General features: G+C 54.7%; 1 protein-coding gene across 1 annotated transcript; it reads right to left on the bottom strand.

Moving 5' to 3' along the window:
• Window positions 1-3,925: 3,925 nt before the first annotated feature.
• LOC144490801 (uncharacterized) lies at window positions 3,926-21,128 on the bottom strand. The gene is made up of 6 exons (XM_078208499.1): window positions 20,541-21,128; window positions 18,796-18,890; window positions 16,131-16,257; window positions 13,574-13,795; window positions 6,841-6,966; window positions 3,926-4,898 (listed from the first exon to the last, which is right to left on the bottom strand). Exons 2-6 carry the CDS (start codon window positions 18,846-18,848, stop codon window positions 4,806-4,808), a joined length of 621 nt encoding a protein of 206 aa, XP_078064625.1. The 5' UTR covers window positions 18,849-18,890; window positions 20,541-21,128; the 3' UTR covers window positions 3,926-4,805.
• Window positions 21,129-27,340: the final 6,212 nt, after the last annotated feature.

Raw genomic sequence — 27,340 nt, 5'->3', positions numbered from 1 at the left:
GGGAAGACGAGGGCGGGGGGCGGGGAGGACGAGGGCGGGGGCGGGGAGGACGAGGGCGGGGGCGGGGAGGACGAGGGCGGGGGCGGGGAGGACGAGGGCGGGGGCGGGGAGGACGAGGGCGGGGGCGGGGGGAGGACGAGGGCGGGGGCGGGGAGGACGAGGGCGGGGGCGGGAGGACGAGGGCGGGGGCGGGGAGGACGAGGGCGGGGGCGGGGAGGACGGGGGCGGGGAGGACGAGGGCGGGGGCGGGGGAGGACGAGGACGAGGGCGGGGGAGGACGAGGGCGGGGAGGACGAGGGCGGGGGAGGACGAGGGCGGGGGGAGGACGAGGGCGGGGGAGGACGAGGGCGGGGGAGGACGAGGGCGGGGGGAGGACGAGGGCGGGGGAGGACGAGGGCGGGGGAGGACGAGGGCGGGGGAGGACGAGGGCGGGGGAGGACGAGGGCGGGGGAGGACGAGGGCGGGGGAGGACGAGGGCGGGGGAGGACGAGGGCGGGGGGAGGACGAGGGCGGGGGAGGACGAGGGCGGGGGAGGACGAGGGCGGGGGAGGACGAGGGCGGGGGAGGACGAGGGCGGGGGAGGACGAGGGCGGGGGAGGACGAGGGCGGGGGAGGACGAGGGCGGGGGAGGACGAGGGCGGGGGAGGACGAGGGCGGGGGGAGGACGAGGGGGCGGGGGAGGACGAGGGCGGGGGAGGACGAGGGCGGGGGAGGACGAGGGCGGGGGAGGACGAGGGCGGGGGAGGACGAGGGCGGGGGAGGACGAGGGCGGGGGAGGACGAGGGCGGGGAGGACGAGGGCGGGGGGAGGACGAGGGCGGGGGAGGACGAGGGCGGGGGAGGACGAGGGCGGGGGAGGACGAGGGCGGGGGGAGGACGAGGGCGGGGGAGGACGAGGGCGGGGGAGGGCGAGGGCGGGGGGAGGGCGGGGGAGGACGAGGGCGGGGGAGGGCGGGGGAGGGCGGGGGCGGGGGAGGACGAGGGCGGGGGCGGGGAGGACGGGGGCGGGGAGGACGAGGGCGGGGGCGGGGAGGACGAGGGCGGGGGAGGACGAGGGCGGGGGCGGGGAGGACGAGGGCGGGGGCGGGGAGGACGAGGGCGGGGGCGGGGAGGACGAGGGCGGGGGCGGGGAGGACGAGGGCGGGGGGCGGGGAGGACGAGGGCGGGGGCGGGGAGGACGAGGGCGGGGGCGGGGAGGACGAGGGCGGGGGCGGGGAGGACGAGGGGCGGGGGCGGGGAGGACGAGGGCGGGGGGCGGGGAGGACGAGGGCGGGGGCGGGGAGGACGAGGGCGGGGGCGGGGAGGACGAGGGCGGGGGCGGGGAGGACGAGGGCGGGGGCGGGGAGGACGAGGGCGGGGAGGACGAGGGCGGGGGCGGGGAGGGCGGGGGCGGGGAGGGCGGGGGCGGGGAGGGCGGGGGGAGGGCGAGGGCGGGGGAGGGCGGGGGCGGGGAGGGCGGGGGAGGGCGGGGGCGGGGAGGGCGGGGGAGGGCGGGGGCGGGGAGGGCGGGGGAGGACGGGGGCGGGGAGGACGAGGGCGGGGGCGGGGAGGACGAGGGCGGGGGCGGGGAGGACGAGGGCGGGGGCGGGGAGGACGAGGGCGGGGGCGGGGAGGACGAGGACGGGGGAGGACGAGGGCGGGGGCGGGGAGGACGGGGGCGGGGGCGGCGAGGACGAGGGCGGGGAGGACGAGGGCGGGGGCGGGGGAGGACGAGGGCGGGGGCGGGGAGGACGAGGGCGGGGGCGGGGAGGACGAGGGCGGGGGCGGGGAGGACGAGGGCGGGGGCGGGGAGGACGAGGGCGGGGGCGGGGAGGACGAGGGCGGGGGCGGGGAGGACGAGGACGAGGGCGGGGAGGACGAGGGCGGGGGCGGGGAGGACGAGGGCGGGGGCGGGGAGGACGAGGGCGGGGGCGGGGAGGACGAGGGCGGGGGCGGGGAGGACGAGGGCGGGGGCGGGGAGGACGAGGGCGGGGGCGGGGAGGACGAGGGCGGGGGCGGGGAGGACGAGGGCGGGGGCGGGGAGGACGAGGGCGGGGGCGGGGAGGACGAGGGCGGGGGCGGGGAGGACGAGGGCGGGGGCGGGGAGGACGAGGGCGGGGGCGGGGAGGACGAGGGCGGGGGCGGGGAGGACGAGGGCGGGGGCGGGGAGGACGAGGGCGGGGGCGGGGAGGACGAGGGCGGGGGCGGGGAGGACGAGGGCGGGGGCGGGGGCGGGGAGGACGAGGGCGGGGGCGGGGAGGACGAGGGCGGGGGCGGGGAAGACGAGGGCGGGGAGGACGAGGGCGGGGGCGGGGAGGACGAGGGCGGGGGCGGGGAGGACGAGGGCGGGGGCGGGGAGGACGAGGGCGGGGGCGGGGAGGACGAGGGCGGGGGCGGGGAGGACGAGGGCGGGGGCGGGGAGGACGAGGGCGGGGGCGGGGGCGGGGAGGACGGGGGCGGGGGCGGGGAGGACGAGGGCGGGGGCGGGGAGGACGAGGGCGGGGGCGGGGAGGACGAGGGCGGGGGCGGGGAGGACGAGGGCGGGGGCGGGGAGGACGAGGGCGGGGGCGGGGAGGACGAGGGCGGGGGCGGGGAGGACGAGGGCGGGGGCGGGGAGGACGAGGGCGGGGAGGACGAGGGCGGGGGCGGGGAGGACGAGGGCGGGGAGGGCGGGGGCGGGGAGGACGAGGACGAGGGCGGGGAGGACGAGGACGAGGGCGGGGGCGGGGAGGACGAGGGCGGGGGCGGGGAGGACGAAGGCGGGGGAGGACGAGGGCGGGGGAGGACGAGGGCGGGGGAGGACGAGGGCGGGGGAGGACGAGGGCGGGGGAGGACGAGGGCGGGGGAGGACGAGGGCGGGGGAGGACGGGGGCGGGGGAGGACGGGGGCGGGGAGGACGGGGGCGGGGAGGACGGGGGCGGGGAGGACGGGGGCGGGGAGGACGGGGGCGGGGAGGACGGGGGCGGGGAGGACGGGGGCGGGGAGGACGAGGACGAGGGCGGGGGCGGGGAGGGCGAGGGCGGGGGCGGGGAGGACGAGGACGAGGGCGGGGGCGGGGAGGACGAGGGCGGGGGCGGGGAGGACGAGGGCGGGGGCGGGGAGGACGAGGGCGGGGGCGGGGAGGACGGGGGCGGGGAGGACGAGGGCGGGGGCGGGGAGGACAGGGGCGGGGAGGACGAGGGCGGGGAGGACGAGGGCGGGGAGGACGAGGGCGGGGGGGACGAGGGCGGGGGCGGGGAGGACGAGGGCGGGGGCGGGGAGGACGAGGGCGGGGGCGGGGAGGACGAGGGCGGGGGCGGGGAGGACGAGGGCGGGGGCGGGGAGGACGAGGGCGGGGAGGACGAGGGCGGGGAGGACGAGGGCGGGGAGGACGAGGGCGGGGAGGACGAGGGCAGGGGCGGGGAGGACGGGGGCGGGGAGGACGAGGGCGGGGGCGGGGAGGACGAGGGCGGGGGCGGGGAGGACGAGGGCGGGGGCGGGGAGGACGAGGGCGGGGGCGGGGAGGACGAGGGCGGGGGCGGGGAGGACGAGGGCGGGGGCGGGGAGGACGAGGGCGGGGGCGGGGAGGACGAGGGCGGGGGCGGGGAGGGGGAGGGCGAGGGCGGGGACTGCTTCCTATCTGCAGATTGGCCGCAACACCTCCCCCTTCAATGCAGCGCTGAGCGCACTTTGTAAATCCGTCACTGGACGTGGATGTCGCTGGCTGGGCCAGTCCATGTATCGCTCCCTTCAACACCACCCTCCAGTCCCGAGGGCTCACTGTGGATCTGGAGTCACAGCCCCAGGTAAGGTCTTCGCTGGCTGGGAAGGGCTCTGGCGACGGGCCCATGTCCGGGAAGGCGCTATGGCAATGCAAGACCTTCAAGCAGCAGAATATCTCAAAAAACCGGCAACTGATATCCAACCAGTAGAGACTGTTAGATTAACGTGACTTCTCCAACATTATTCATCATTCCTTAGTGTTTTATTTATTATTTGCCAAGTTATAACTTAGTTAATCGATCATCAGGTCCGTTAGGCAATTAAAACCAAGAGTACAGTGCTGTCAATGGTCGTTCCCTGGGTTTGGGAAAGGACCACACGCTCTCGGCCAAAGCTGCGTCTGAACCGGCTTGAGAATTACAGGAGATGCTCTGTGGAATCCTCAGGACAAATGCCAGAATACCAAATTTCAGAGGGAGTGACACTTTACACCTCTCCAGCCAATCAGCATGGAGGTGGGGGGGGGGGAAGAGAGAACATGAGGGAGAGAAGGGGAACACGACAGGAGGGGGAAACGTGAGAACAAGAAAGTGTCTTGCAGTGATAATCTGTACTATGAAGTGACTATTATCAGGGAATTGTGCAGACTCGATCCAGATTTAACTCCCACTGTGCATCAACCGGGACCTCCGGAGTCTCCCAGTCTCACTGGCTCCTTAGCACGGATCCCAGCCTGGGCTGCGGTGGGTTTGCTGGACCGGAAGCAGATAACAGCCCCCCCCCCAAACAGCCCGGTTAAAGGGATCACCTCCGTCTACAATGCACCCCTGGCACATTGTTCACACTCGCTTTCCTTGTCCATGAGAGGCCCGGGGGGGTCTCCAAGTGGATGGCAGCTGCCGTGATAAGTTTCTTCCGGAATATTCTGTAGCTTCCCCCTCCCCCCCACCCAACCGAGAAAGGCGAGGGGTGTGGACGGGTCGAGTGTCACACTTCACACAAGCTGAACGTTCAGAATCAAAGGGAAAGAGTAAGAAGTCATGGAGCCGGATCCACGGCGGGAGGTTGCGAGGAGAGCGGAGAGATGGAGCCGTTGCAGGGAGGGGGAGGAAGTGGGCCCCGTGATCATCTGCAGCCACACGGTCCCGGTGGCTTGGAGTCGAAGGGGCTGAGCTGGATTAGGTCTGGCTGGGTCCCGGAATGGTCCTCGCTCTTCATCTGCAGGAGAAGCCAAATAAAAAAAAAAACAGGACTCAAGGTTACAGCCCCAGAAACAGGCCCTCTGCTCCGCGCCAGCATCGCTACTCCTACCCCAGCCCCCTCCCACTCCAACCCAGCCCCCTCCTGCAATCCTTCGATTCCTCTTACCCCAATCTTTACAGCGCACAAGACCATTCAGCCCATCGCGTCTGCACTGGCCTTTCAGAAAAAGCACCGACACACCCTGTGGGAACGACTTCCACATTCTCACTGCTTTCTGGGTAAAAAACCTTTCTCCTCCATTCCTCCCCCAATTGGATTTATTAGGGGATTTTCACGGTAACTCCATTGCAGTGTTAATGTAAGCCTACTTGTGACACTAATAAATAAACTTTAAAAACTTGGTGACCGTCTTGTATCGATGGCCCTCCCTTAGTTCTGGACTCCCAACACACGAGCGGCACGGTGGCACAATGGTTTAGCACTGCTGCCTCACAGTGCCTGGGACCCGGGTTCGATTCCCGGCTCAGGTCACTGTGTGGAGTTTGCACGTTCTCCCCATGTCTGCGTGGGTTTCCTCCGGGTGCTCCGGTTTCCTCCCACAGTCCAAAGATGTGCAGGTTAGGTGGATTGACCATGCTAAATTGCCTCTTGGTGTCTGGGGACTAGCTAGGGTAAATACATGGGGTTTATGGGGATAGGGCCTGGATGGGATTGTGGTCAGTGCAGACTTGATGGGCTGAATGGCCTCCTTCTGCACTGTAGGATTCAATGATAAGTGGAAACATCTGTACATCTACCCTACTCAAGCGTCCTTCATCTCTTTCAACTGGGCGGCACAGTGGTTGGCACTGCTGCCTCACAGCGCCAGGGACATGGTTTAATTCCAGCCTGGCCTAGTGAATCTTTTCTGATCCTCCATGCTCTCATTGAACGGTGTGAGATGCTGTTTCATTCGTTCTTGGGGGTGTGGGTGTTGCTGGCCGGGCCCCAGCATTTATTCCCCATCCCCAACTGCCCCCCTGAGAAGGTGGTGGATGAGCCGCCATCTTGAATCCGCTGTGTGGAGTTTGCACATTCTCCTCGTGTCTGCGTGGGTTTCCTCCGGGTGCTCCGGTTTCCTCCCATAGTCCAAAGTCCCATAGTCCAAAGATGCGTGGTTTAGGTTGATTGGCCATGCTAAAATTGCCCTTAGTGTCCCAGGATGCGTAGGTTAGAGGGATTAGTGGGTAAAATATGTAGGCATATGGGAGTAGGGTCTGGGTGGGATTGTGATCTGTGCAGACTCGATGGGCCGAATGGCCTCTTTCTGTGCTGTAGGGTTTCTAAGATTTCTGAGCGGATGAATGGCGGAGCAGGCTCGAAGGGCTGAATGGCCTCCTATCTTCTATGATTTTGACCCAGCCGCAGTGAAGGAACGGCCGATAGATTCTCCAGTCGGGATGGTGTGTGCGTGTGGGGGGAACTTGCAGGCTGGGTGGGTGTTCCCCATGGTATCTGCTGCCCTTGTCCTTCTCGGGGGTAGAGGTTACTTTGGGGCCCCCCCACACACAGAGGATGTTTAGCAGTGGGAACCCAGGCTGATTCACCTTCCCGTTGAACTCAATGGGAGGCAGTGGCATTGTCGCTGGTCTAGTAATCCAGAGACCCAGGGTTATGCTCTGGCGACCCAGGTTCAAATCCCACGATGGCAGGAGTAAGTTTAATCGAATAAAGAAATCTGGAATTAAAAGTCTGACGGTGACCATGAAACCATCATCAATTGTCATTAAAAATTGTCTTGAAGACAGAGGTAGATAGATAAGGGGGATTAAAGGTTCCGGGGGAAAGGCGAAAGAATGGGGTTGGGAAACTTATCAACCATGATGGAATAAACCAGACAACCTCCCTCCCATCACCAAGAAATCCTTCTCCAGCTCACTCCCTCCCCCCCACTGCCCTCCCGGCTCCAGAACCTCACCCGCTTCAACGCAAGCCGGACGCAGTTCCGAAACGCCTCCTCCACATTCATGGCCTCCTTCGCGCTGGTCTCGATGTACGTCAACTTGTGGGCTTCGCACCAGTCCTCTGCATGCTTGCTGCTGACCTGGGGGATGGTGAGGGGCAATTAATCAACTCTCTGTTGGGAAATACAGAAAAAGTGCCAGTGAATTTACCCCCTTTCCCTGTTCCAAACCCCCCCACCCTCTCAGGCAGAGGCTCCGGCTTCACGTGGGGTGTAGTTTTACAACCATATAATTCTCTACAGTGCAGAAGAGGCCATTCGGCCCATCGGGTCTGTACCGACTCTCCAACAGAGCATCTTACCCAAACCCACACCTTGTCCTATCCCCATAACCCATGCATTTACCAGGGCCAATCCACCCAACCTACACATCTTTGGACACAAAGGGGCAATTTAGCATGGCCAATCTACCTAACCTGCACATCTTTGGACACTAAGGGGCAATTTAGCATGGCCAATCTACCTAACCTGCACATCTTTGGACACTAAGGGGCAATTTAGCATAGCCAATCCACCTAACCTACACATCTTTGGACACTAAGGGGCAATTTAGCATAGCCAATCCACCTAACCTACACATCTTTGGACACTAAGGGGCAATTTAGCATAGCCAATCCACCCAACCTACACATCTTTGGACACTAAGGGGCAATTTAGCATGGCCAATCTACCTAACCCACACATCTTTGGACACTAAGGAGCAATTTAGCATAGCCAATCCACTAACCTACACATCTTTGGATGCTAAGGGGCAATTTAGCATGACCAATTCACATAACCTACACATCTTTGGACATAAGGGACAATTTAGCATAGCCAATACACCTAACCTACACATCTTTGGACTGTGGGAGGAAACTGGAGCACCCGGAGGAAACCCACACAGACACGGGGAGAACGTGCAGACTCCGCACAGACAGTGACCCAAGCCAGGAATTGAATACGGGTTCCTGGCGCTGTGAGGCAGCAGTGCTAACCACTGTGCCACCCACAAGTCATAGACTTTTACAGCATAGAAAGAGGCCCTTTGGGCCATAGTATCTGTGGCAGCCCGTCAAATATCTATCCTAATCCCAATTCCAGCAACCGACCTGTTGTCTAAGTGCTCTGAGGCATTTCAAGTGCTCATCCAAAGACTTCTCAAATCTTGTGAGGGTTCCTGCCTCTCCCACCCTTTCAGGCAGCGAATCCCAGATTCTCACCACCCTCTGGGTGAAAAAGTTTCTCCTCAAATCCCCTCTAAATCTCCTGTCCCTGACCTTCAATCTATCCCTCCTGGTTACTGACCCCTCTACTATGGGGAAAAGTTTCTTTCTATCCACCCTGTGTCCCTCATTATTCTGTACACCTCGATCAGGTCCCCCCTCAGCCTTCTCTGCTCTGAGGAAAACAACCCCAGTCTAACCAGCCTCTCTCCATCGCTGAGACGCTCCATCCCAGGCAGCATCCTGGTGAATCTCCTCCGCACCCTCTCCAGTGCAATCACATCCTTCCTGTAGTGTGGAGGCCGGAACTGCACACAGTGCTCTAGCTGTGACCTAACCAGCGTTTTATACCAGCTCTATCACAACCTCCCTGCTCCTTCAGCATGGGCTGGTAAGTGGCATGTAACATTCGTGCCACACAAGTGCCAGGCAATGGGCATCGCCAACAAGAAAGAATCTAACCATCTCCTCTTGACATTCAATTGTATTCTTGTTGCTGAATCGCCCACCATCAGGTGGGGTCCCACAGGGTCTAGTGTTGGGCCACCAACTGTTTCCAACATACATCAATGACTTGGATGAGGAGGAGGAGGCCTTGTGGCGCAGTGGGTTTCCGTCCCTGCCTCTGAGCCAGAAGCTCCGCCAGGTTCGAGCCCCACCCTTGATGGGCTTGATGGCGAGGAAGGTGCGTTGATGACGCGGCCAAACAGGTTGAGCGTGTCAACCTTCCAAACATGCCGATGGCTGGCGGTAAGAGCGGGAGACACTCCTGGCCAGCCACGCTTGATGTGTGGTGTCACCTCTTAAGCTATAAGATCCTGGCTAGCGACTAGTTCCAGCAACTACTAGTGGTGGAAACAGACAAAAGTCCGTCTTAATACAGCACTAGGTGGGGGAAGAGAATTGGAACTTAGATGAGGGGAGTGAAGGCATGGTAGCCAAATTTGCACAAAGATGGGTAGGACAGTATGTTGCGAAGGGGACATAGGAAGTTATGGATGGGCAGAGATGGGTTGAGTGAACGGGGAAAATTCTGGCAGATTAAGTATAATGTGGGTAGGTGTGCAGTTTTTCACTTTGGCAGGTGTTATAAGTAACTCCAAAACATTTTATAAAGTCTGCTTAGATCATAAGTTTTGCAATTTGTTTTTGGCTGGAGTGAACAGGAGATGTTTCACTTCAGGTATGATTCAACTGACCCACTAGAGAGCTTTTACCAAACACAGTTTATTTAAGAATAGTTAACAGGTATAGGAAGAAAATTTAGCAAGAACTTTTATCAATTACAAACAGGAAAGAAAAACAACCAAGATGTTGTGTAACCCTTAATAAATATATGAAATTGTCCAATCATAGAGTCATAGAGATTTACAGCATGGAAACAGGCCCTTCGGCCCAACTTGTCCATGCTGCCCTTTTTTTTTTAGAAAACCCCTAAGCTAATCCCAATTGCCCGCATTTGGCCCATATCCCTCTATACCCATCTCACCCATGTAACTATCTAAATGCTTTTTAAAAGATAAAATTATACCCGCCTCTACTACTACCTCTGGCAGCTTGTTCCAGACACTCACCACCCTCTGTGTGAAACAATTGCCCCTCTGGACACTTTTGTACCTCTCCCCTCTCACCTTAAACCTATGCCCTCTAGTTTTAGACTCCCCTACCTTTGGGAAAAGATATTGACTATCTAGCTGATCTATGCCCCTCATTATTTTATAGACCTCTATAAGGTCACTCTGCAGCCTCCTACGCTCCAGAAGAAAAAGTCCCAGTCTATCCAGCCTCTCCTTATAACTCAATCCATCAAGTCCCGGTAGCATCCCAGTAAATCTTTTCTGCACTCTTTCTAGTTTAATAATATCCTTTCTATAATAGGGGTGACCAGAATTGCACACAGTATTCCAAGTGTGGCCTTACCAATGTCTTGTACAACTTTAACAAGACGTCCCAACTCTTGTAATCAAACGACCCTCCCCTCAGGTTTAGCACAGAAAATACGAATGCTCACGTGATACTGGAACTTAGTCCTTTAGTTGGATGCTGCAGTTCTCTTCAGACACACACACACACACAAGCTTAAAATCAGAGCAGCTTCCCAAAACACCAGACTCTAAGCAAGCCAAGCACCAACATCAGAACTTTCACTCCAGGAAGGCAAGAAGCCTTGCTTCCAGCTAGCCAGCAGAATTTCCAATATCAGGGAGAGAGAGAGAGAGAGAGAAGCATTGCTTTCAGTCTGATGTCCACAGCCTCCTAAACTAAAACTGCAGTCAAACTGAAAATGAAACTTGAATTCACTGGGGAAAAAAAACTGTCCAAAACACATGACCTGCCAACCAGTCTTCCTCCTAACAATGCAGGATCATAAAACAAATCCCTGAAAGTATCTGAGGCCCGGAGTAAAAATAAACAAGACCCCATTAAACCATCGGAGCAGCAATAAAAGGACTTCTAACCAGACAGCCCGGCAACACCGAAAGCAAAAAGCCAGCTCACAACCGCAGAGAACATGATTTAAACAAAATTCTTAAAAGGTACACTCACGTCACACAGGAAGAATAAAAAAACAAAAAACACAGTGTTACTAAAACAGAGATCGACTGTAGAATTCTGAGGTGCAGAGGGATCTGGGCGTTCTAGTGCATGAGTCACAAAAGGTTAGCATGCAGATACAGCAAGTAATCAAGAAAGACAATGGAACACTCGCCTTTATTGCGAGAGGAATTGAAGATAAAAGGAAGGAGGTTATGCTTCAGTTATACAGGACGTTGGTGAGACCACGTCCCGAATACTGTGAGCAGTTTTGGTCTCCTTATTTAAGAAAGTAAATGTGTTGGAGGTGGTTCAGAGGAGGTTTACTCGATCGATACCTGGAATGAGCGGGTGGCCTCTTGAGGGAAGGTTGGATAGACTGGGTTTGTTAACACTGGAATTTCAAAGAGCGAGGGGGGAGACTCGATTGAAGTAGATAAGACCCTGAACAGCTCTCGACAAGGTGGGCGTGGAAAGGACCTTTCCTCTCGTGGGCGAGTCCAGAATTAGAGAGGGCACTGTTTTAAAAGTAGGGGTTACCCTTCTCAGACAGAGGTGAGGAGTAACGTTTCTCTCTGAAGTGTCACTTTGGAACTCTCCGCCTCAGAGGGTGGAGGAGGCGCAAGGGTTGGAATGGGGGTTGGTGTGTGGGGTGGGGGGGGGGGGGGGGGGGAGTATTTTTAAGGCGGGGGTAGATGGATCCTTGTCGGGCAAGGAAATCGAAGGTTATTTGGAGGGGGGGGCGGGGGGGTGGTAGGCGGAACAGTGGCTAGCACTACTGCCTCACGGCGCTAGGGAACCCTGGTTCAATTCCGGCCTCGGGTCACTGTCTGTGGGAAGTCTGCACATTCTCCCCGTGTCTGCGTGGGTGTCCTCCGGGTGCTCCGGTTTCCTCCTACAGTCTGAAAGATGTGCAGATTAGGTGGATTGGCCGTGTGAAATTGCCCCTTCGTGTCGGGGGAATTAGCAGGGTAAATAAGTGGAGTTACGCGGATAGGGCTTGGGTAGTATTGTGGTCAGTGCAGAGTTGATGGGCCAAATGGCCTCCTCCTGCACTGTAGGGATTCTGTTGGTTCTATGATTCTCGATGGGAATGTGGAATGTGAAACACAGACAGATTGGCTGTGACCTTAATGAAAGATGGAACAGGCGCAAGGGGCCGAATGGCCACCTTCTGCTCCAAATCTGTCTGTTCATGTCAACATCCTGGGGGTCACCATTGACCAAAAACTGAACTGGACCCAGCCATATAAATACTGTGGCTGCCAGGGCAGGTCAGAGGCTGGGAATCCTGCGGAGAGGAACTCAATTCCAGCCTCCCAGACTACCTGGATCCACTACAGTTTGTCTACTGCCACAACAGGTCCACAGCAGACACCATCTCCCTGGCCCTGCACTCAACCCTGGAACACCTAGATAACAAGGACACCTATTCCAGACTCCTATTTATTCACTACAGCTCAGCCTTCAACACTATTATTCCCACAAAACTCATCTCCAAACTCTGTGGCCTGGGCCTCGGCAGCTCCCTCTGCGACTGGATCCTGAACTTCCTAACTCACAGACCACAATCAGTAAGGATCGGCAACAACACCTCCTCCACGATCATCCTCAACACCGGTGCCCCACAAGGCTGTGTTCTCAGCCCCCTATTATACTCTTTATACACCTCTGACTGTGCGGCCAAATTCCCCTCCAGTTCGATTTTCAAGTTTGCTGACGACACCACTGTAGTGAGTCAGATCTCAAACAATGACAAGGCAGAGTACAGGAATGAGATAGAGAATCTGGTGAACTGGTGCAGCAACAATAATCTCTCCCTCAATGTCAACAAAACAAAGGAGATTGTCATCGACTTCAGGAAGCGTAAAGGAGAACATGCTCCTGTCTACATCAACGGGGACGAAGTAGAAAGGGTCGAGAGCTTCAGGTTTTCAGGTGTCCAGATCACCAACAACCTGTCCTGGTCCCCCCATGGCGACACTAAAGTTAAGAAAGCCCACCAACACCTCTACTTTCTCAGGAGACTAAGGAAATTTGGCATGTCCACTATGACTCTCATCAACTTTTACAGATGCACCATAGAAAGCATTCTTTCTGGTTGTATCACAGCTTGGTATGGCTCCTGCTCTGCCCAAGACCGCAAGAAACTACAAAGGATCATGAATGTAGCCCAATCCATCACGCAAACCAGCCTCCCATCCATTGACTCTATCTACACTTCCCACTGCCTCGGCAAAGCAGCCAGCATAATCAAGGACCCCACGCACCCCGGGACATTCTCTCTTCCACCTTCTTCCATCAGGAAAAAGATACAAAAGTCTGAGGTCACGTACCAACCAACTCAAGAACAGCTTCTTCCCTACTGCTGTCAGACTTTTGAATGGACCTACCTCGCATTAAGTTGATCTTTCTCAACACCCTAGCTATGACTGTAACACTACATTCTGCACCCTCTCCTTTCCTTCTCTATGAACGGTATGCTTTGTCTGTAAAACGTGTAAGAAACAATACTTTTCACTGTATGTTAATACACGTGACAATAATAAATCAAATCAAATCACCTTCTGACTCCGCCCCCCCCCCCAAAAGCCTGTCCACCATCTACAAGGCACAAGTCGGGAGTGTGATGGAATACTCTCCCACTCGCCTGGATGAGCGCGGCTCCGACAACACTCGAGAAGCTCGACACCATCCGGGACAAAGCAGCCCCCCCCCGCTCGATCGACACGCTAACCCCCCCACCCTCAACATTCACTCCCTCCACCACCGACGCACAGCGGCAGCAGTGTGTACCGTCTACAAGATGCACCGCAGTGACTCGCCAAGCCTCCTGCAGTCAAATAGCTAGCGGGCACATTCACGTTCGGACGAGCTACCCAGCTTTGGCAGAGGAAACAAGGCGTGATGCAAAATGGCAGAGGGGGGGGGGGGGTCCTGCCGCTTACCGCTCTGCTGCTGCTCAAGTCTGTCTTGTTGCCGATGACGATGAAAGGGAAACCGTCGGGGTCCCTGGGGTCAGCCTGAAGGAGGAACTCCTTCCTCCAGCCGTCCAGCGCCCGGAACGAGGCCTCCGAGGTCACGTCAAACACCAGGATGCAGCAGTTTGCACCCCTGTACAGCACTGACCCCAGCGACTGGAAGCGCTCAGTCCCAGCTGTGTCCCACACCTGGAGGGGGTGGAAAAGCAGATTTAGATCAAAGAGCCCCAGTTAAGGTCCGTTTAATCGGTCCAGTGACGCTCACTGACCTCGCTGCCATTTTGCCTTCAGAAGAATGAGGGGCGACCTTATTGAGACATATCAGATTCTCAGGGGGTGTTTGACAGGGTCGATGCTGAGAGGCTGTTTCCCCGTGTGGGAGAGTCTGGGACCAGACTCTGTATCGGATTCTCAGGGGGTGTTTGACAGGGTGGATGCTGAGAGGGTGTTTCCCCTTGAGGGAGAGTCTGGGACCAGACTCTGTATTGGATTCTCAGGGGGTGTTTGACAGGGTGGATGCTGAGAGGCTGTTTCCCTGTGTGGGAGAGTCTGGGACCAGACTCTGTATTGGATTCTCAGGCGATGTTTGACAGGGTGGATGCTGAGAGGCTGTTTCCCTGTGTGGGAGAGTCTGGGACCAGGACTCTGTATCGGATTCTCAGGGGGGGTTGACAGGGTCGATGCTGAGAGGTTGTTTCCCTGTGTGGGAGAGTCTGGGACCAGGACTCTGTATCGGATTCTCAGGGGGGGTTGACAGGGTCGATGCTGAGAGGTTGTTTCCCCATGTGGGAGTGTCTGGGACCAGAGGGCACAATCTCAGAGTAAGGGGGGGTCACCCATTGGAGACGGAGACGAGGAGGAATTTCTTCTCTTGGAGGGGAATGAATGTGTGGAATCTTTACCCCAGAGGCTGGGTCACTGAGTGTGTTCAAGGCTGAGATAGATAGATTTTTAATCAGTGCGGGAATCGAAGGGATAAGGCGGGAAAGTGGAGTTGAGGATTCCCACATCAGATCAGTCATTGAATGGACAGAAGCAGACTCGATGGGCCTATGTCTTGTGGTCTTGAGACTTCTGGTCAATTATTTCACAGGGATGTGGGTGTTTCTGCCCAGGCCCAGCATTTAGCCGGGTTCGGGTGACTGTCCGTGTGGAGTTTGCACGTTCTCCCCGTGTCTGCGTGGGTTTCCTCCGGGTGCTCCGGTTTCCTCCCACAGTCTGAAAGTTAGGTGCATTGGCCGTGCTAAATTCGCCCTAGTGTACCCGAACAGGCACTGGAGTGCGGCGACTAGCAAATTTTCACAGTAACTTCATTGCAGTGTTAATGTAAGCCTACTTGTGACAAATGAATAAACTTTAGGTGGATTGGCCATGCTAAATTGCCCCCTAGTGTCCAAAGATGTGCGGGTTAGGTGGATTGGCCATGCTAAATTGTCCCTTAGTGTCCAAAGATGTGCAGGTTGGGTGGATTGGCCATGCTAAATTGTCCCTTAGTGTCCAAAGATGTGCGGGTTGGGTGGATTGGCCATGCTAAATTGTCCCTTAGTGTCCAAAGATGTGCGTGTTAGGTGGATTGGCCATGCTAAATTGTCCCTTAGTGTCCAAAGATGTGCAGGTTGGGTGGATTGGCCATGCTAAATTGTCCCTTAGTGTCCAAAGATGTGCGGGTTGGGTGGATTGGCCATGCTAAATTGCCCCCTATTGTCCAAAGATGTGCGGGTTAGGTGGATTGGCCATGCTAAATTGCCCCCTATTGTCCAAAGATGTGCGGGTTAGGTGGATTGGCCATGCTAAATTGCCCTTAGTGTCCAAAGATGTGCGGGTTAGGTGGATTGGCCATGCTAAATTGCCCTTAGTGTCCAAAGATGTGCAGGTTAGGTGGATTGGCCATGCTAAATTGCCTCTTAATGTCTGGGAGATAAGCAGAGTAAATATGTGGGAATAGGGCCTGGATGGGATTGTGGGCTGTGAAAGCTTGATGGGCCGAATGGCCTCTTTCTGCCCCGTAGAGATTTTATGATTCCAACTCTCCTGCCCTTCCTCTAAAGAGTGCTACGGGAACCTGATGGGACAGACGGAAACTGGCGCTAAACACCACACATGAACATCGGCACCTCCGGCAGTGCAGCACTCCCTCGGTGCCGGGTCAGCCTCTGATGCTCGAGAGACCTGGGGAGTGGGACTCGGATTGGAGGCCTCACGACTCAGAGGCGGGCGTGGAGACCCAGGCGAGCCAGGGTTGGCCAGCGGAGATTGTCACGCTGGCACCGCGTAAACTTTCCGCCGCCTCTAAATCGCCCTACAGGGTGAAGGGGAGAGCATGCCAGGGGCCTCCAGCTCCGTACCAACAGGCTTGGCTCTGCGTTGCCCCCCCCACAACCGCCTACCAAGACCCCAAGGCTGGCGTGCCGCGTGGTTGCAGGCTCCACCTCGGCCTGCTGACGCTTTGGCAGTGGTCACATTTTGGGGGGGGGTGGAAAGGGGATGGGGAGGAAGGGGGAGCTGCGATTTCCCCGTCACCAACCTGCACGGTGATATTTTTGCCATCCAAGGTGACGTCCCGGATGAGAAAGTCCGCTCCGATGGTGGCTTTGTACGAGTTGGTGTAATGCTTATTCACGTACAGGTTCATGAGGGCCGATTTCCCCACTCTGCAAACCAAAAAAGAGACCAAAAAGAAAAGGAATTCACGGGGTTACCCTGCTAGATTCCCGGACCGTGCCATTCCCACCTCAGGCAAACACGCCCAATCCCGCATTCCACCCGGGGCAAAGCAGCCCCCCGCTCGATCGACACGCTAACCCCCACCCTCGACATTCACTCCCTCCACCACCGACGCACAGCGGCAGCAGTGTGTACCGTCTACAGGATGCACTGCAGTGACTCGCCAAGGCTCCTTCGACAGGGCCGCCCAAACCTACCTCTACCCCCCTAGAAGGACAAGGGCAGCAGACACCATGAGAAACACCACGTGTCACTGGGTATAGAGTCATAGAGGTTTACAGCATGGAAATAGGCCCTTCGGCCCAACTTGTCCATGCCATCCCCTTTTTTAACCAGTAAGCGAGTCCCAATTGCCCGCGTTTGGCCCATATCCCTCTATACCCATCGTACCCATGTAACTGTCTAAATGTTTTTTAAAAGATAAATTGTACCCGCCTCCACTACTGCCTCTGGCAGCTCGTTCCAGACACTCACCACCCTCTGTGTGAAAACATTGCCCTTCTGGACCTTGTTGTATCTCTCCCCTCTCACCTTAAACCTATGCCCCCTAGTTTTAGTATAAAGCTGTGTATATTGTATCATAACACCGTGCGTCACTGGGTATAACGCTGTGTATACTATATAATAACACACCGTGTGTCACTGGGTATACCGCTGTGTATAATATATAATAACACACCGTGTGTCACTGGGTATACCGCTGTGTATAATATATAATAACACACCGTGTGTCACTGGGTATAACGCTGTGTATATTATATAATAACACACCGTGTGTCACTGGGTATAACGCTGTGTATATTATATAATAACACACCGTGCGTCATTGGGTATAACGCTGTGTATATTATATAATAACACCTTGTGTCACTGGGTATAACGCTGTGTATATTATGTAATAACACCTTGCGTCATTTGGTATAACGCTGTGTATATTATATCATAACGCACCAAGCGTCATGGGGTATAACGCTGTGTATATTACATAGTAACACACCGTGTGTCACTGGGTATAACGCTGTGTATATTACATAATAACACCATACGTCACTGGGTATAACGCTGTGTATATTATGTAATAATGCACCGTCACTGGGTGTGACGCTGTGTATATTATATAATATTTCGAGAACTGGGTATGTTGTCCATTGTTATGAGGCGAAGGTTGATTCCTCTCTGATAACTAACATCTAACCGCTCAAAGAGGAGTTCGTCGTCCTATAATCTGTTAAAGTGAGTGTGAAGTGGTACGATCAGCTCTTCAGCAACTTTCAGTGGTTAAATCAAAATAACTCCCTGACCCTCTCTCTAAAATCAACAAGTAACAATTTATTTATCGAACTAACAATGAACAAGTTAACTAAACTATTAACAAACCAAATAAAACACGATTCTAATGGAACACTGTTTAGATAAATATAATTCGCACTTATTAACAAAAAAATAGAATTTTAATCACCCTTTAAATTACAACCAGGTTTTGTGTCTTCTGGAATATTCTGACTCTCTGTTGATTCTTCTTTCTTTGCTACCTAGATGAGAATTTGAACTAAAAGCAGGTGGCAGTTGCTCTCCCCCTCTGTCGCACTGCTCCCTCTTATACCTGTGATGACATATCAATATTCCCCACAATAGGAAATGGCCCGAGGTTGCCAAAACCATCGGATTTACATTGAATAGGTTCTTAGTATTTAAGTGCCCAAATCAAATTGATTGGCTGAATTCAAATAATGCAAAAGCCTGAAAGCCTGTTGCCTTGGTAACCCTGCTTTCCAATAAGAATGTTTCATTTTGGGTACTCTATCTGTCCTTGTATTTTTTTTACTTTCTAAACACAGAGAAAGCATAACCTTTTAAAGGGACCCCCATGCAAGACTTTTCCCCGAGCGCTTTACAATTTTATAAACACCAATCTACAAATACTCTTCCCAACTTTCCAACACTCATACAATAGGATCCCGACGTTCAGGAGGAGGCCACTCAGCTCATTGGCTCTGCACTGGCTCTCTGACAGATTGTCTTACCGAGGCCCTTTCCCCTGCCTTATCCCCACAACCCCACATATTTATCCTACTAATCCACCTAACCTGCACATCGTTGGACACTAAGGGGCAATTTAGCATGGTCAATCCACCCAACGTGCACATTTTTGGACCATGGGAGGAAACCGGAGCACCCGGAGGAAACCCACGCAGACACGGGGAGAACGTGCGAACTCCGCACAGACAGTGACCCAAGTGAACCCGAGTCCCTGATGCTGTGAGGCAGCAGTGCTAACCCCTGTGCCACCATTCCATCCCTGTACATGAGAGGTACACAAGGTGAGAATTCTCTCCGCGGGTCTGCAGAGGTTGATCGGTTGAAGCCTCCCAGGGTAAAGAGACGCAGCCAGAGAAGTGGCCAGTTGCTTGACGTTGTGGCAGGTGCTTCATTTAGGGTTCCCCGCCCGCTTGAATGGTTCTTACCCCGAGTTTCCCAGAAGAATGACCTTCAGGTGGACTCGCCTCCTCATGGACATCTTCCTGCCGGACGCACCTCGGAAACCAGAGCGTGGGACAGCCTGCAAGAGAGGACAGGACATCACGTCACTGGCTACAACCCAGCTGCTCACTCACACCATTGCCCATTGGTGGGATCTTGCTGTGTGAAGCACGTTTGGCCGGGGGGGGGGGCTTGTAACCGAGTGGGATGTTCTGAGAGCACAGAATACGGCTCTGCATTCCTATAGCGCCTATCATCCCCGAAACACCTTTGAGCAAATGTAGCACATTTTCTAGGTGTGATGAGTGCTGGGATAAAGGAAACTGGGCCGCTCAATTTGCACACAGCAAGCTCCCACACACAGTGAAGTCATTACCTCCCAAATCACTAACTGAAGTTGCTTGAAGGATAAGTATTGGCAGGCTGGGGTCTTTCCCCTCCTCTCTCACCAGACCTCCCTCAGCACCGACAGTGCGGCACTCCCTCAGCACTGACCCTCCCACAGCACTGACCCTCCCACAGTGCGGCGCTCCCTCAGCACTGACCCACCCACAGTGCGGCGCTCCCTCAGCACTGACCCTCCCACAGTGCGGCGCTCCCTCAGCACCGACCCACCCACAGTGCGGCGCTCCCTCAGCACCGACCCTCCCACAGTGCGGCGCTCCCTCAGCACCGACCCTCCCACAGTGCGGCGCTCCCTCAGCACCGACCCTCCCACAGTGCGGCGCTCCCTCAGCACCGACCCTCCCGCAGTGCGGTGCTCCCTCAGCACTGACCCTCCCACAGTGCGGCGCTCCCTCAGCACTGACCCTCCCACAGTGCGGCGCTCCCTCAGCACCGACCCTCCCACAGTGCGGTGCTCCCTCAGCACTGACCCTCCCACAGTGCGGTGCTCCCTCAGCACTGACCCTCCGACAATGCGGCGCTCCCTCAGCACTCACCCTCCCACAGTGCGGCGCTCCCTCAGCACTCACCCTCCCACAGTGCGGCGCTCCCTCAGCACTGACCCTCCCACAGTGCGGCGCTCCCTCAGCACTGACCCCCCCACAGTGCGGCGCTCCCTCAGCACTGACCCCCCCCCACAGTGCGGCGCTCCCTCAGCACAGACCCTCTGACAGTGTGACAGGTTGGGGGGCAAGGGATGTGATGGCGGGGGGGGGACACAAAGTTAGTTGAGGTGTTGCTTGATAGAAATGGTAAACTAACTCATAACAATCTACATATTATTTATGTACTTCCAATAAATCCACAACTTAAGCAGCAGATATTTCCAAACTAATTAATTTAGACATTGATATCGTACGGAAAATTTGCACATCAGAAAATACAAAGTCCCACACTTCTACAGTCACAGAATGAGTTAAAATCACTTGCTGTGGGCAACATTATTTAAAACGCCCTTGTTAACTGAAAGATGACTCAATCTTAGCAAATATAAACATACACAACTGCCTGCCATTCATCTACATTCCCCCCTTTCCAAAAAAAAATCACAATTAAATCGAAAGTTTAAGGAAAAATAGCGAAAGGGATGCTCCCAGCAATTTGGAAACCAATTTAAAGTTTAATTGAAAAGTCGAAGTTTGATTCAAAAGGCGAAGTGGCAATGGAAGGAAAAAGACTGATTCAGAGATGTTGCTGAGTTGTGTTTTAAGCAGAAGCTTTGAATGTGAGAAGGTTGTGTGGTTGGCCATGATGCAGGGGGGTGGGGGGAGGAATGTTCTCTTACCCCTCGGGGTCCCAGCAAAAAACGTCAGGGTTTGAATGCAGCCACGCACTTTCCACAACTTGCTCAGCGACTTTCCTAGAACGGCTGCTACTTCCGGGTCTGTGTTCCTGGCCAATCGATTCCTCCTCACTAACTACTTCTGCTTTGCTTTGGAGCCCAGAGGGGCTGACAAACATTTAACTCCTCGACGCTGTGGGTGCCACTTGTTGAGACAGAATCTAAACTTTGTCCCTTCAGGGGATTACTCCGATACACCACAACAATTTAGACTAAACCTGCAACACTCCCTCTCTCTGTAACCTCCTCCAGCCCCAACATTCCTCCCCATCTCTGTAACCTCCTCCAGCCCCTACAACCCTCCCTATCTCTGTAACCTCCTCCAGCCCCTACAACCCTCCCTATCTCTGTAACCTCCTCCAGCCCCTACAACCCTCCCTATCTCTGTAACCTCCTCCAGCCCCTACAACCCTCCCTATCTCTGTAACCTCCTCCAGCCCCTACAACCCTCCCTATCTCTGTAATCTCCTCCAGCCCCAACATTTCTCCCCATCTCTGTAACCTCCTCCAGCCCCTACAACCCTCCCTATCTCTGTAACCTCCTCCAGCCCCTACACCCCTCCCTATCTCTGTAACCTCCTCCAGCCCCTACAACCCTCCCTATCTCTGTAACCTCCTCCAGCCCCTACAACCCTCCCTATCTCTGTAACCTCCTCCAGCCCCTACATCCCTCCCTATCTCTGTAAACTCCTCCAGCCCCAACATTCCTCCCCATCTCTGTAACCTCCTCCAGCCCCAACATTCCTCCCCATCTCTGTAACCTCCTCCAGCCCCTACAACCCTCCCTATCTCTGTAACCTCCTCCAGCCCCTACAACCCTCCCTATCTCTGTAACCTCCTCCAGCCCCTACAACCCTCCCTATCTCTGTAACCTCCTCCAGCCCCTACATCCCACCCTATCTCTGTAATCTCCTCCAGCCCCAACATTCCTCCCCATCTCTGTAACCTCCTCCAGCCCCTACAACTCTCCCTATCTCTGTAACCTCCTCCAGCCCCTACAACCCTCCCTATCTCTGTAACCTCCTCCAGCCCCTACAATCCTCCCTATCTCTGTAACCTCCTCCAGCCCCTACAATCCTCCCTATCTCTGTAACCTTCTCCAGCCCATACAACCCTCCCTATCTCTGTAACCTCCTCCAGCCCCTACAACCCTCCCTATCTCTGTAAACTCCTCCAGCCCCTACATCCCTCCCTATCTCTGTAAACTCCTCCAGCCCCTACATCCCTCCCTATCTCTAACCACCTCCAGCCCCTACAACCCTCCCTATCTCTAACCTCCTCCAGTCCCTACAACCCTCCCTATCTCCCCCAGCCCCTACATCCCACCCTATCTCTGTAATCTCCTCCAGCCCCTACATCCCACCCTATCTCTGTAACCTCCTCCAGCCCCAACATTCCTCCCCATCTCTGTAACCTCCTCCAGCCCCTACAACCCTCCCTATCTCTGTAACCTCCTCCAGCCCCTACAACCCTCCCTATCTCTGTAACCTCCTCCAGCCCCTACAACCCTCCCTATCTCTGTAACCTTCTCCAGCCCCTACAACCCTCCCTATCTCTGTAACCTCCTCCAGCCCCTACAACCCTCCCTATCTCTGTAACCTTCTCCAGCCCCTACAACCCTCCCTATCTCTGTAACCTCCTCCAGCCCCTACAACCCTCCCTATCTCTGTAAACTCCTCCAGCCCCTACATCCCTCCCTATCTCTAACCTCCTCTAGCCCCTACAACCCTCCCTACCTCTAACCTCCTCCAGCCCCTACAACCCTCCGTATCTCCCCCAGCCCCTACAACCCTCCCTATCTCTGTAACTTCCTCCAGGCCCAAAACCCTCCCTATCTCTGTAACCTCCTCCAGCCCCTACATCCCTCCCTATCTCTAACCTCCTGCAGCCCCTACACCCCTCCCTATCCCTGTAACCTCCTTCAGCCCTCACAACCCTCCCAATCCCTGTAACCTCCTCCAGCTCATACACACCTCCCTATCTCTGCAACTTCCTCCAACTCCTAAAACTCTCCCTATCTCTGTAACATTCTCCAGCCCCTACACCCCTCCCTATCTCTGCAACCTCTTCCAGCCCCTACGACCCTCCCTATGTCTGTAACCTCCTCCAGCCCCTACAACACCTCTACCTTTTCAGAAGACTAAGGAAATTTGGCATGTCAACCTTTACAGATGCACCAGAGAAAGCATTCTTTCTGCATGTGTCACAGCTTGGTGTTGTTGGAGTGAAGTCAAAGTAAAGGACACAAAATGGTTACCTGGCACAAAATGGACTCTGGGAAAGGACATTAAGAGGCATTGACTTTGGGCACAGACATTACACAAAGAGTTAAAACCTGTAGTGTTTAAATTACTGCAGGAAACAGGTCAGACCTTGAGGCACCTTAAACTTGAGATAAAAGCAGACCCAAAACAATGGGTTTGATAACAAGATCAGCCATTGATAGGGGACATAACTGCATAAATGTATCTACTCTATGTACATTGATGTGATAACCTTTGATGTCCGTACTTATCTACTCAACTTGTAACGATGTGCTAACAGCTAATGTCCGTACTGTCTATTATCTAACAAGGTATAAAAGATGCTTAACGACCATTGTGTAGTTGAGAAGGTGACTGCCTGTACTGCGGAGTGCCAGCCCTTCTCCCAAAGCTTTGTCCCAATAAAACTGTTTGTTGAACCTCCAAGTCTGACTCCAAAGTGGTGAATTTCCCACAACAGTATGGCTCCTGCTCTGCCCAAGAACACAAGGAACTACAAAAGGTCATAAACCTTTGATTTGATTTCAGTTGATTTGATTTATTATTGTCACATGTATTAACATACAGTGAAAAATATTGTTTCTTGCGCGCTATGCAGACAAAACATACCATTCATAGAGAAGGAAATGAGGGAGTGTTTAAAAGAGTTAGAATGAAGTTTTAGAAGCATAGAACGAGAGTAAAAGATAGAATTAGAAGGTATGCTGGGCGCAGCTTGCAAGAAGCCGCCTCACTCCAACGCCATCTTGGATTTTGAACGTAGCCCAATCCATCACGCAAATCAACCTCCCATCCATTGGCTCTGTCTGCACTTCACGCTTCCTCGACAAAGCAGCAGCAGGATAAAGGATTCCTCGCATCCCGGACATTCTTTCTTCCACTTTCTTTTGGTTTCAGATAAATCTCGGCACAACATCGTGGGCCGAAGGGCCTGTTCTGTGCTGTACTGTTCTATGTTTCTATGTTTTCTTCTGTCGGGAAAAAGATACAAAAGTCTGAGGTCACGTACCAACTGACTCAAGAACAGCTTCTTCCCTGCTGCTGTCAGACTTTTGAATGGGCTTACTTTGCATTAAGTTGATCTTTCTCTACACCCTAGCTATGACTGTAACACTACATTCTGCACTCTCTCCTTTCCTTCTCTATGAACGGTATGCTTTGTCTGTATAGTACGCAGGAAATAATACTTTTCACTGTATACTAATACATGTGACAACAATAAATCAAATCACAATCAAAGCCCTCCCTAGCTCTATAATCTCCTCCAGCCCCTACAATCCTCCCTACACCAGTCCCCACAACTGTCCCTATCTTTGAAACCTCCTCCAGCCCCAATATCACTCCCTAACTCTGTAACCTCCGCAAGTTTCTAAAATCCTCCTTATTTCTGTAACCTCCAGCCTCTACAAACCCCCCATCTCTGTAATCTCCTCCAGCCCCTACAACCCTCCCCATCTCTGCAACCTCCTCCAGCCTTGATAACCCTCCCTATCCCTGTAACCTCCTCAAATCTCTAAAATTCTCCCTATCTCTGTAACCTCCTCCAGCCTCTACACCCCTCCCTATCTCTGAAACCTCTTCCAGCCCGTACACCCCACCCTATCTCTGAAACCTCCTCCAGCCCCTACACCCCTCCCTATCCCTATAACCTCCTCCAGCCCCTACACCCCTCCCTATCTCTGCAACCTCTTCCAGCCCCTACACCCCTCCCTATCTCTGCAACCTCCTCCAGCCCCTACACCCCTCCCTATCTCTGCAACCTCTTCCAGCCCCTACGATCCTCCCTATCTCTGTAACGTCCTCCAGCCCCTACAACGCCTCTACTTTCTCAGAAGACGAAGGAAATTTGGCATGTCAACTTACAGATGCACCAGAGAAAGCATTCTTTCTGGTTCTACCACAGCTCAGTATGGCTCCTGCTCTGCCCAAAACCGCAAGGAACAACAAAAGGTCGTGAACTTTTGATTTGATTTGAATTGATTTAATTTATTATTGTCACATGTATTAACATACAGTGAAAAATATTGTTTCTTGCGCGCTATACAGACAAAATATACCATTCATAGAGAAGGAAATGAAGGAGTGTTTAAAAGAGCTAGAATGAAGTTTTAGAAGCATAGAACACGAGTAAAAGATAGAATTAGAAGGTTGCTGGGTGCAACTTGCAAGAAGTAACCTTGCTCCAACGCCATCTTGGATTTTGAACGTTGCCCAATCCAGCACGCAAATCAACCTCCCATCCATTGACTCTGTCTACACTTCACGCTGCCTCGGCAAAGCAGCAGCATAATCAAGGACCCCACACACCCCGGGCATTCTCTCTTCCACTTTCTTCCGTCGGGAAAAAGATACAAAAGTCTGAGGTCACGCATCAACCGACTCAAGAACAGCTTCTTCCCTGCTGCTGTCAGACTATTGAATGGACCTACCTCGCATTAAGTTGATCTTTCTCTACACCCTAACTGTGACTGTAACATTACATTCTGCACTCTCTTGTTTTCTTCTCTATGAACGGTATGCTTTGGCTGTATAGTGCGCAAGAAACAATACTTTTCACTGTATACTAATACATGTGACAATAATAAATCAAATCAAAATCACAACCCTCCCTATCTCTGTAACCTCCTCCAGACCCCTACAATCCTCCCTATGTCTGTAACCTCATCCAGCCCCCTACAATGCCCCCTATCTCTGCAACATCCTCCAGCCCCCACAACCCTCCCTATCTCTGTAACCCTCTCAAGCCCCTACAACCATCCCTATCTCTCCAAATTCTCCAGCCCTTACAACCTCCCCTATCTCTGTAACCTCCTCTACACCACAACGCTTCCTATTTCTGTAACCTCCTCCAACCTTCCCTACTTCTGTCCCTCCTCCAGCTTCAACAACCTTCCCTATCTCTGTAATCCCCTCAAGCCCTTACAATCCACCCTATCTGTAACCTCCTCCAGCCCCTATAACCCTCCCTACCTCTTTAACCTACTTTAACCTACGTCTTTAATCCTACAACCCTCTAAGATCTCTGCGTTCCTCCGATTCTGGCCTCTTGAGCACTCCTCCATTGGCGGCCGTGCCTTCAGCTGCCGGGGGGGGGGTGCGTTGGGTGCGTTGGGGCAGCTATCCTCTGGAATTCCCTCCCTAAACCTCTTCATCGCTTGATCTCTCTCTCTCTCTCTTTCTCTACCACTTGTCCTCCTTTAAGAGGCTCCCACAAATCAACCACTTGATCAATTGTTCCGAATATGTTCTTATGTGACTCTGAGTCAGATTTTGTTTGAATATCGTCCTGACCCCGCAAGCTGCTTGGGTGAGATTGTTTCCCCCAGGTTAAAGATGCTGTGGGAATGCAAGATCTTGCTGTAAACATGTCCCATGTCATGTCATTTGTGCTCAGCCCAAAGGACATCTCATTGGCTCGATGGCGGCTGGCTTTATTTATTTATTAGTCACAAGTTGGCTTACATTAACACTGCAATGAAGTTACTCTGAAAATCCCCGAGTCGCCACACTCTGATGCCTGTTCACTTACACTGAGGGAGAATTTAGCACGGCCAATGCACCTAACCAGCACGTCTTGCAGACTGTGGGAGGAAACTGGAGCACCCGGAGGAAACCCATGCAGACATGGGGAGAATGTGCAAACTCCACACAGACAGTGACCCAAGCCAGGAATCGAACCCGGGTCTCTGGCGCTGTGAGGCAGCAGTGCTAACCACTGTGCCACCGTGGGGCCTGTGGAAGCTTCGTCCCGCGTGGTCACTTCTTTGCCAGCGGTGGTTTGGCCATGCTCTGGGTGGTGGGTGTGGGTGAGGAGGGGGGCTCCCAGCGCCTCCCTCAGTCTGAATGCTGAATTGAATCTGGGCTGTTGGTGTTGCTCTGAACCACAGTCCTGACTAACTGAGCTGATGTGGAGATGCCGGCGTTGGACTGGGGTAAACACAGTAAGAGCTTTAACAACACCAGGTTAAAGTCCAACAGGTTTATTTGGTAGCAAATACCATTAGCTTTTGGAGCGCTGCTCCTTCGTCAGATGGAGTGGATATCCGCTCTCAAACAGGGCATACAGAGACACAAAATCAAGTTACAGAATACTGATTAGAATGCATTCTAATCAGTATTCTGTAACTTGATTTTGTGCCTCCGTGCCCTGCTTAAGAGCAGATATCCACTCCATCTGACGAAGGAGCAGCGCTCCAAAAGCTAATGGTATTTGCTACCAAATAAACCTGTTGGACTTTAACCTGGTGTTGTTAAAACTCTTACTAACTGAGCTGATCCCTGGCACCCCAATGGTGGTTGATGAATTCAGCTTTAAGGTTCTTCCCTGGGGTGGGTGCGTGTCCCTTTAAGGGAGAGAACAGGACCGGCTGGGGGTGGGACTGAGGCTGCGCGTGCGTAGTGTTTCCTCCGTGGAGGGGGCGAACGCGGTGACGTGCTGGCTCGGGAGGGCGTGACGTCACTCAGACGTGAGACGTCACC

The sequence above is a fragment of the Mustelus asterias genome, unplaced genomic scaffold (genome assembly GCF_964213995.1).
Source record: "Mustelus asterias unplaced genomic scaffold, sMusAst1.hap1.1 HAP1_SCAFFOLD_3820, whole genome shotgun sequence".
Lineage (NCBI taxonomy): Eukaryota > Metazoa > Chordata > Chondrichthyes > Carcharhiniformes > Triakidae > Mustelus > Mustelus asterias.
The sequence above is the reverse complement of the archived record's forward strand: the minus strand, read 5'-3'. Positions and strand labels throughout refer to the sequence as shown.

What these genes read in the sequence shown, in the direction of transcription:
- LOC144490801 (XM_078208499.1), bottom strand. Translation starts at nt 18,848, where the DNA reads ATGTCCATGAGGAGGCGAGTCCACCTGAAGGTCATTCTTCTGGGAAAC. An exon ending in GCAAAAATATCACCGTGCAG is followed by an intron (nt 13,796 to 16,130) that starts GTTGGTGACGGG and finishes CACCCCCTCCAG; the next exon opens with GTGTGGGACACAGCTGGGAC. An exon ending in TCCGGCTTGCGTTGAAGCGG is followed by an intron (nt 4,899 to 6,840) that starts GTGAGGTTCTGG and finishes CTTCTCCTGCAG; the next exon opens with ATGAAGAGCGAGGACCATTC.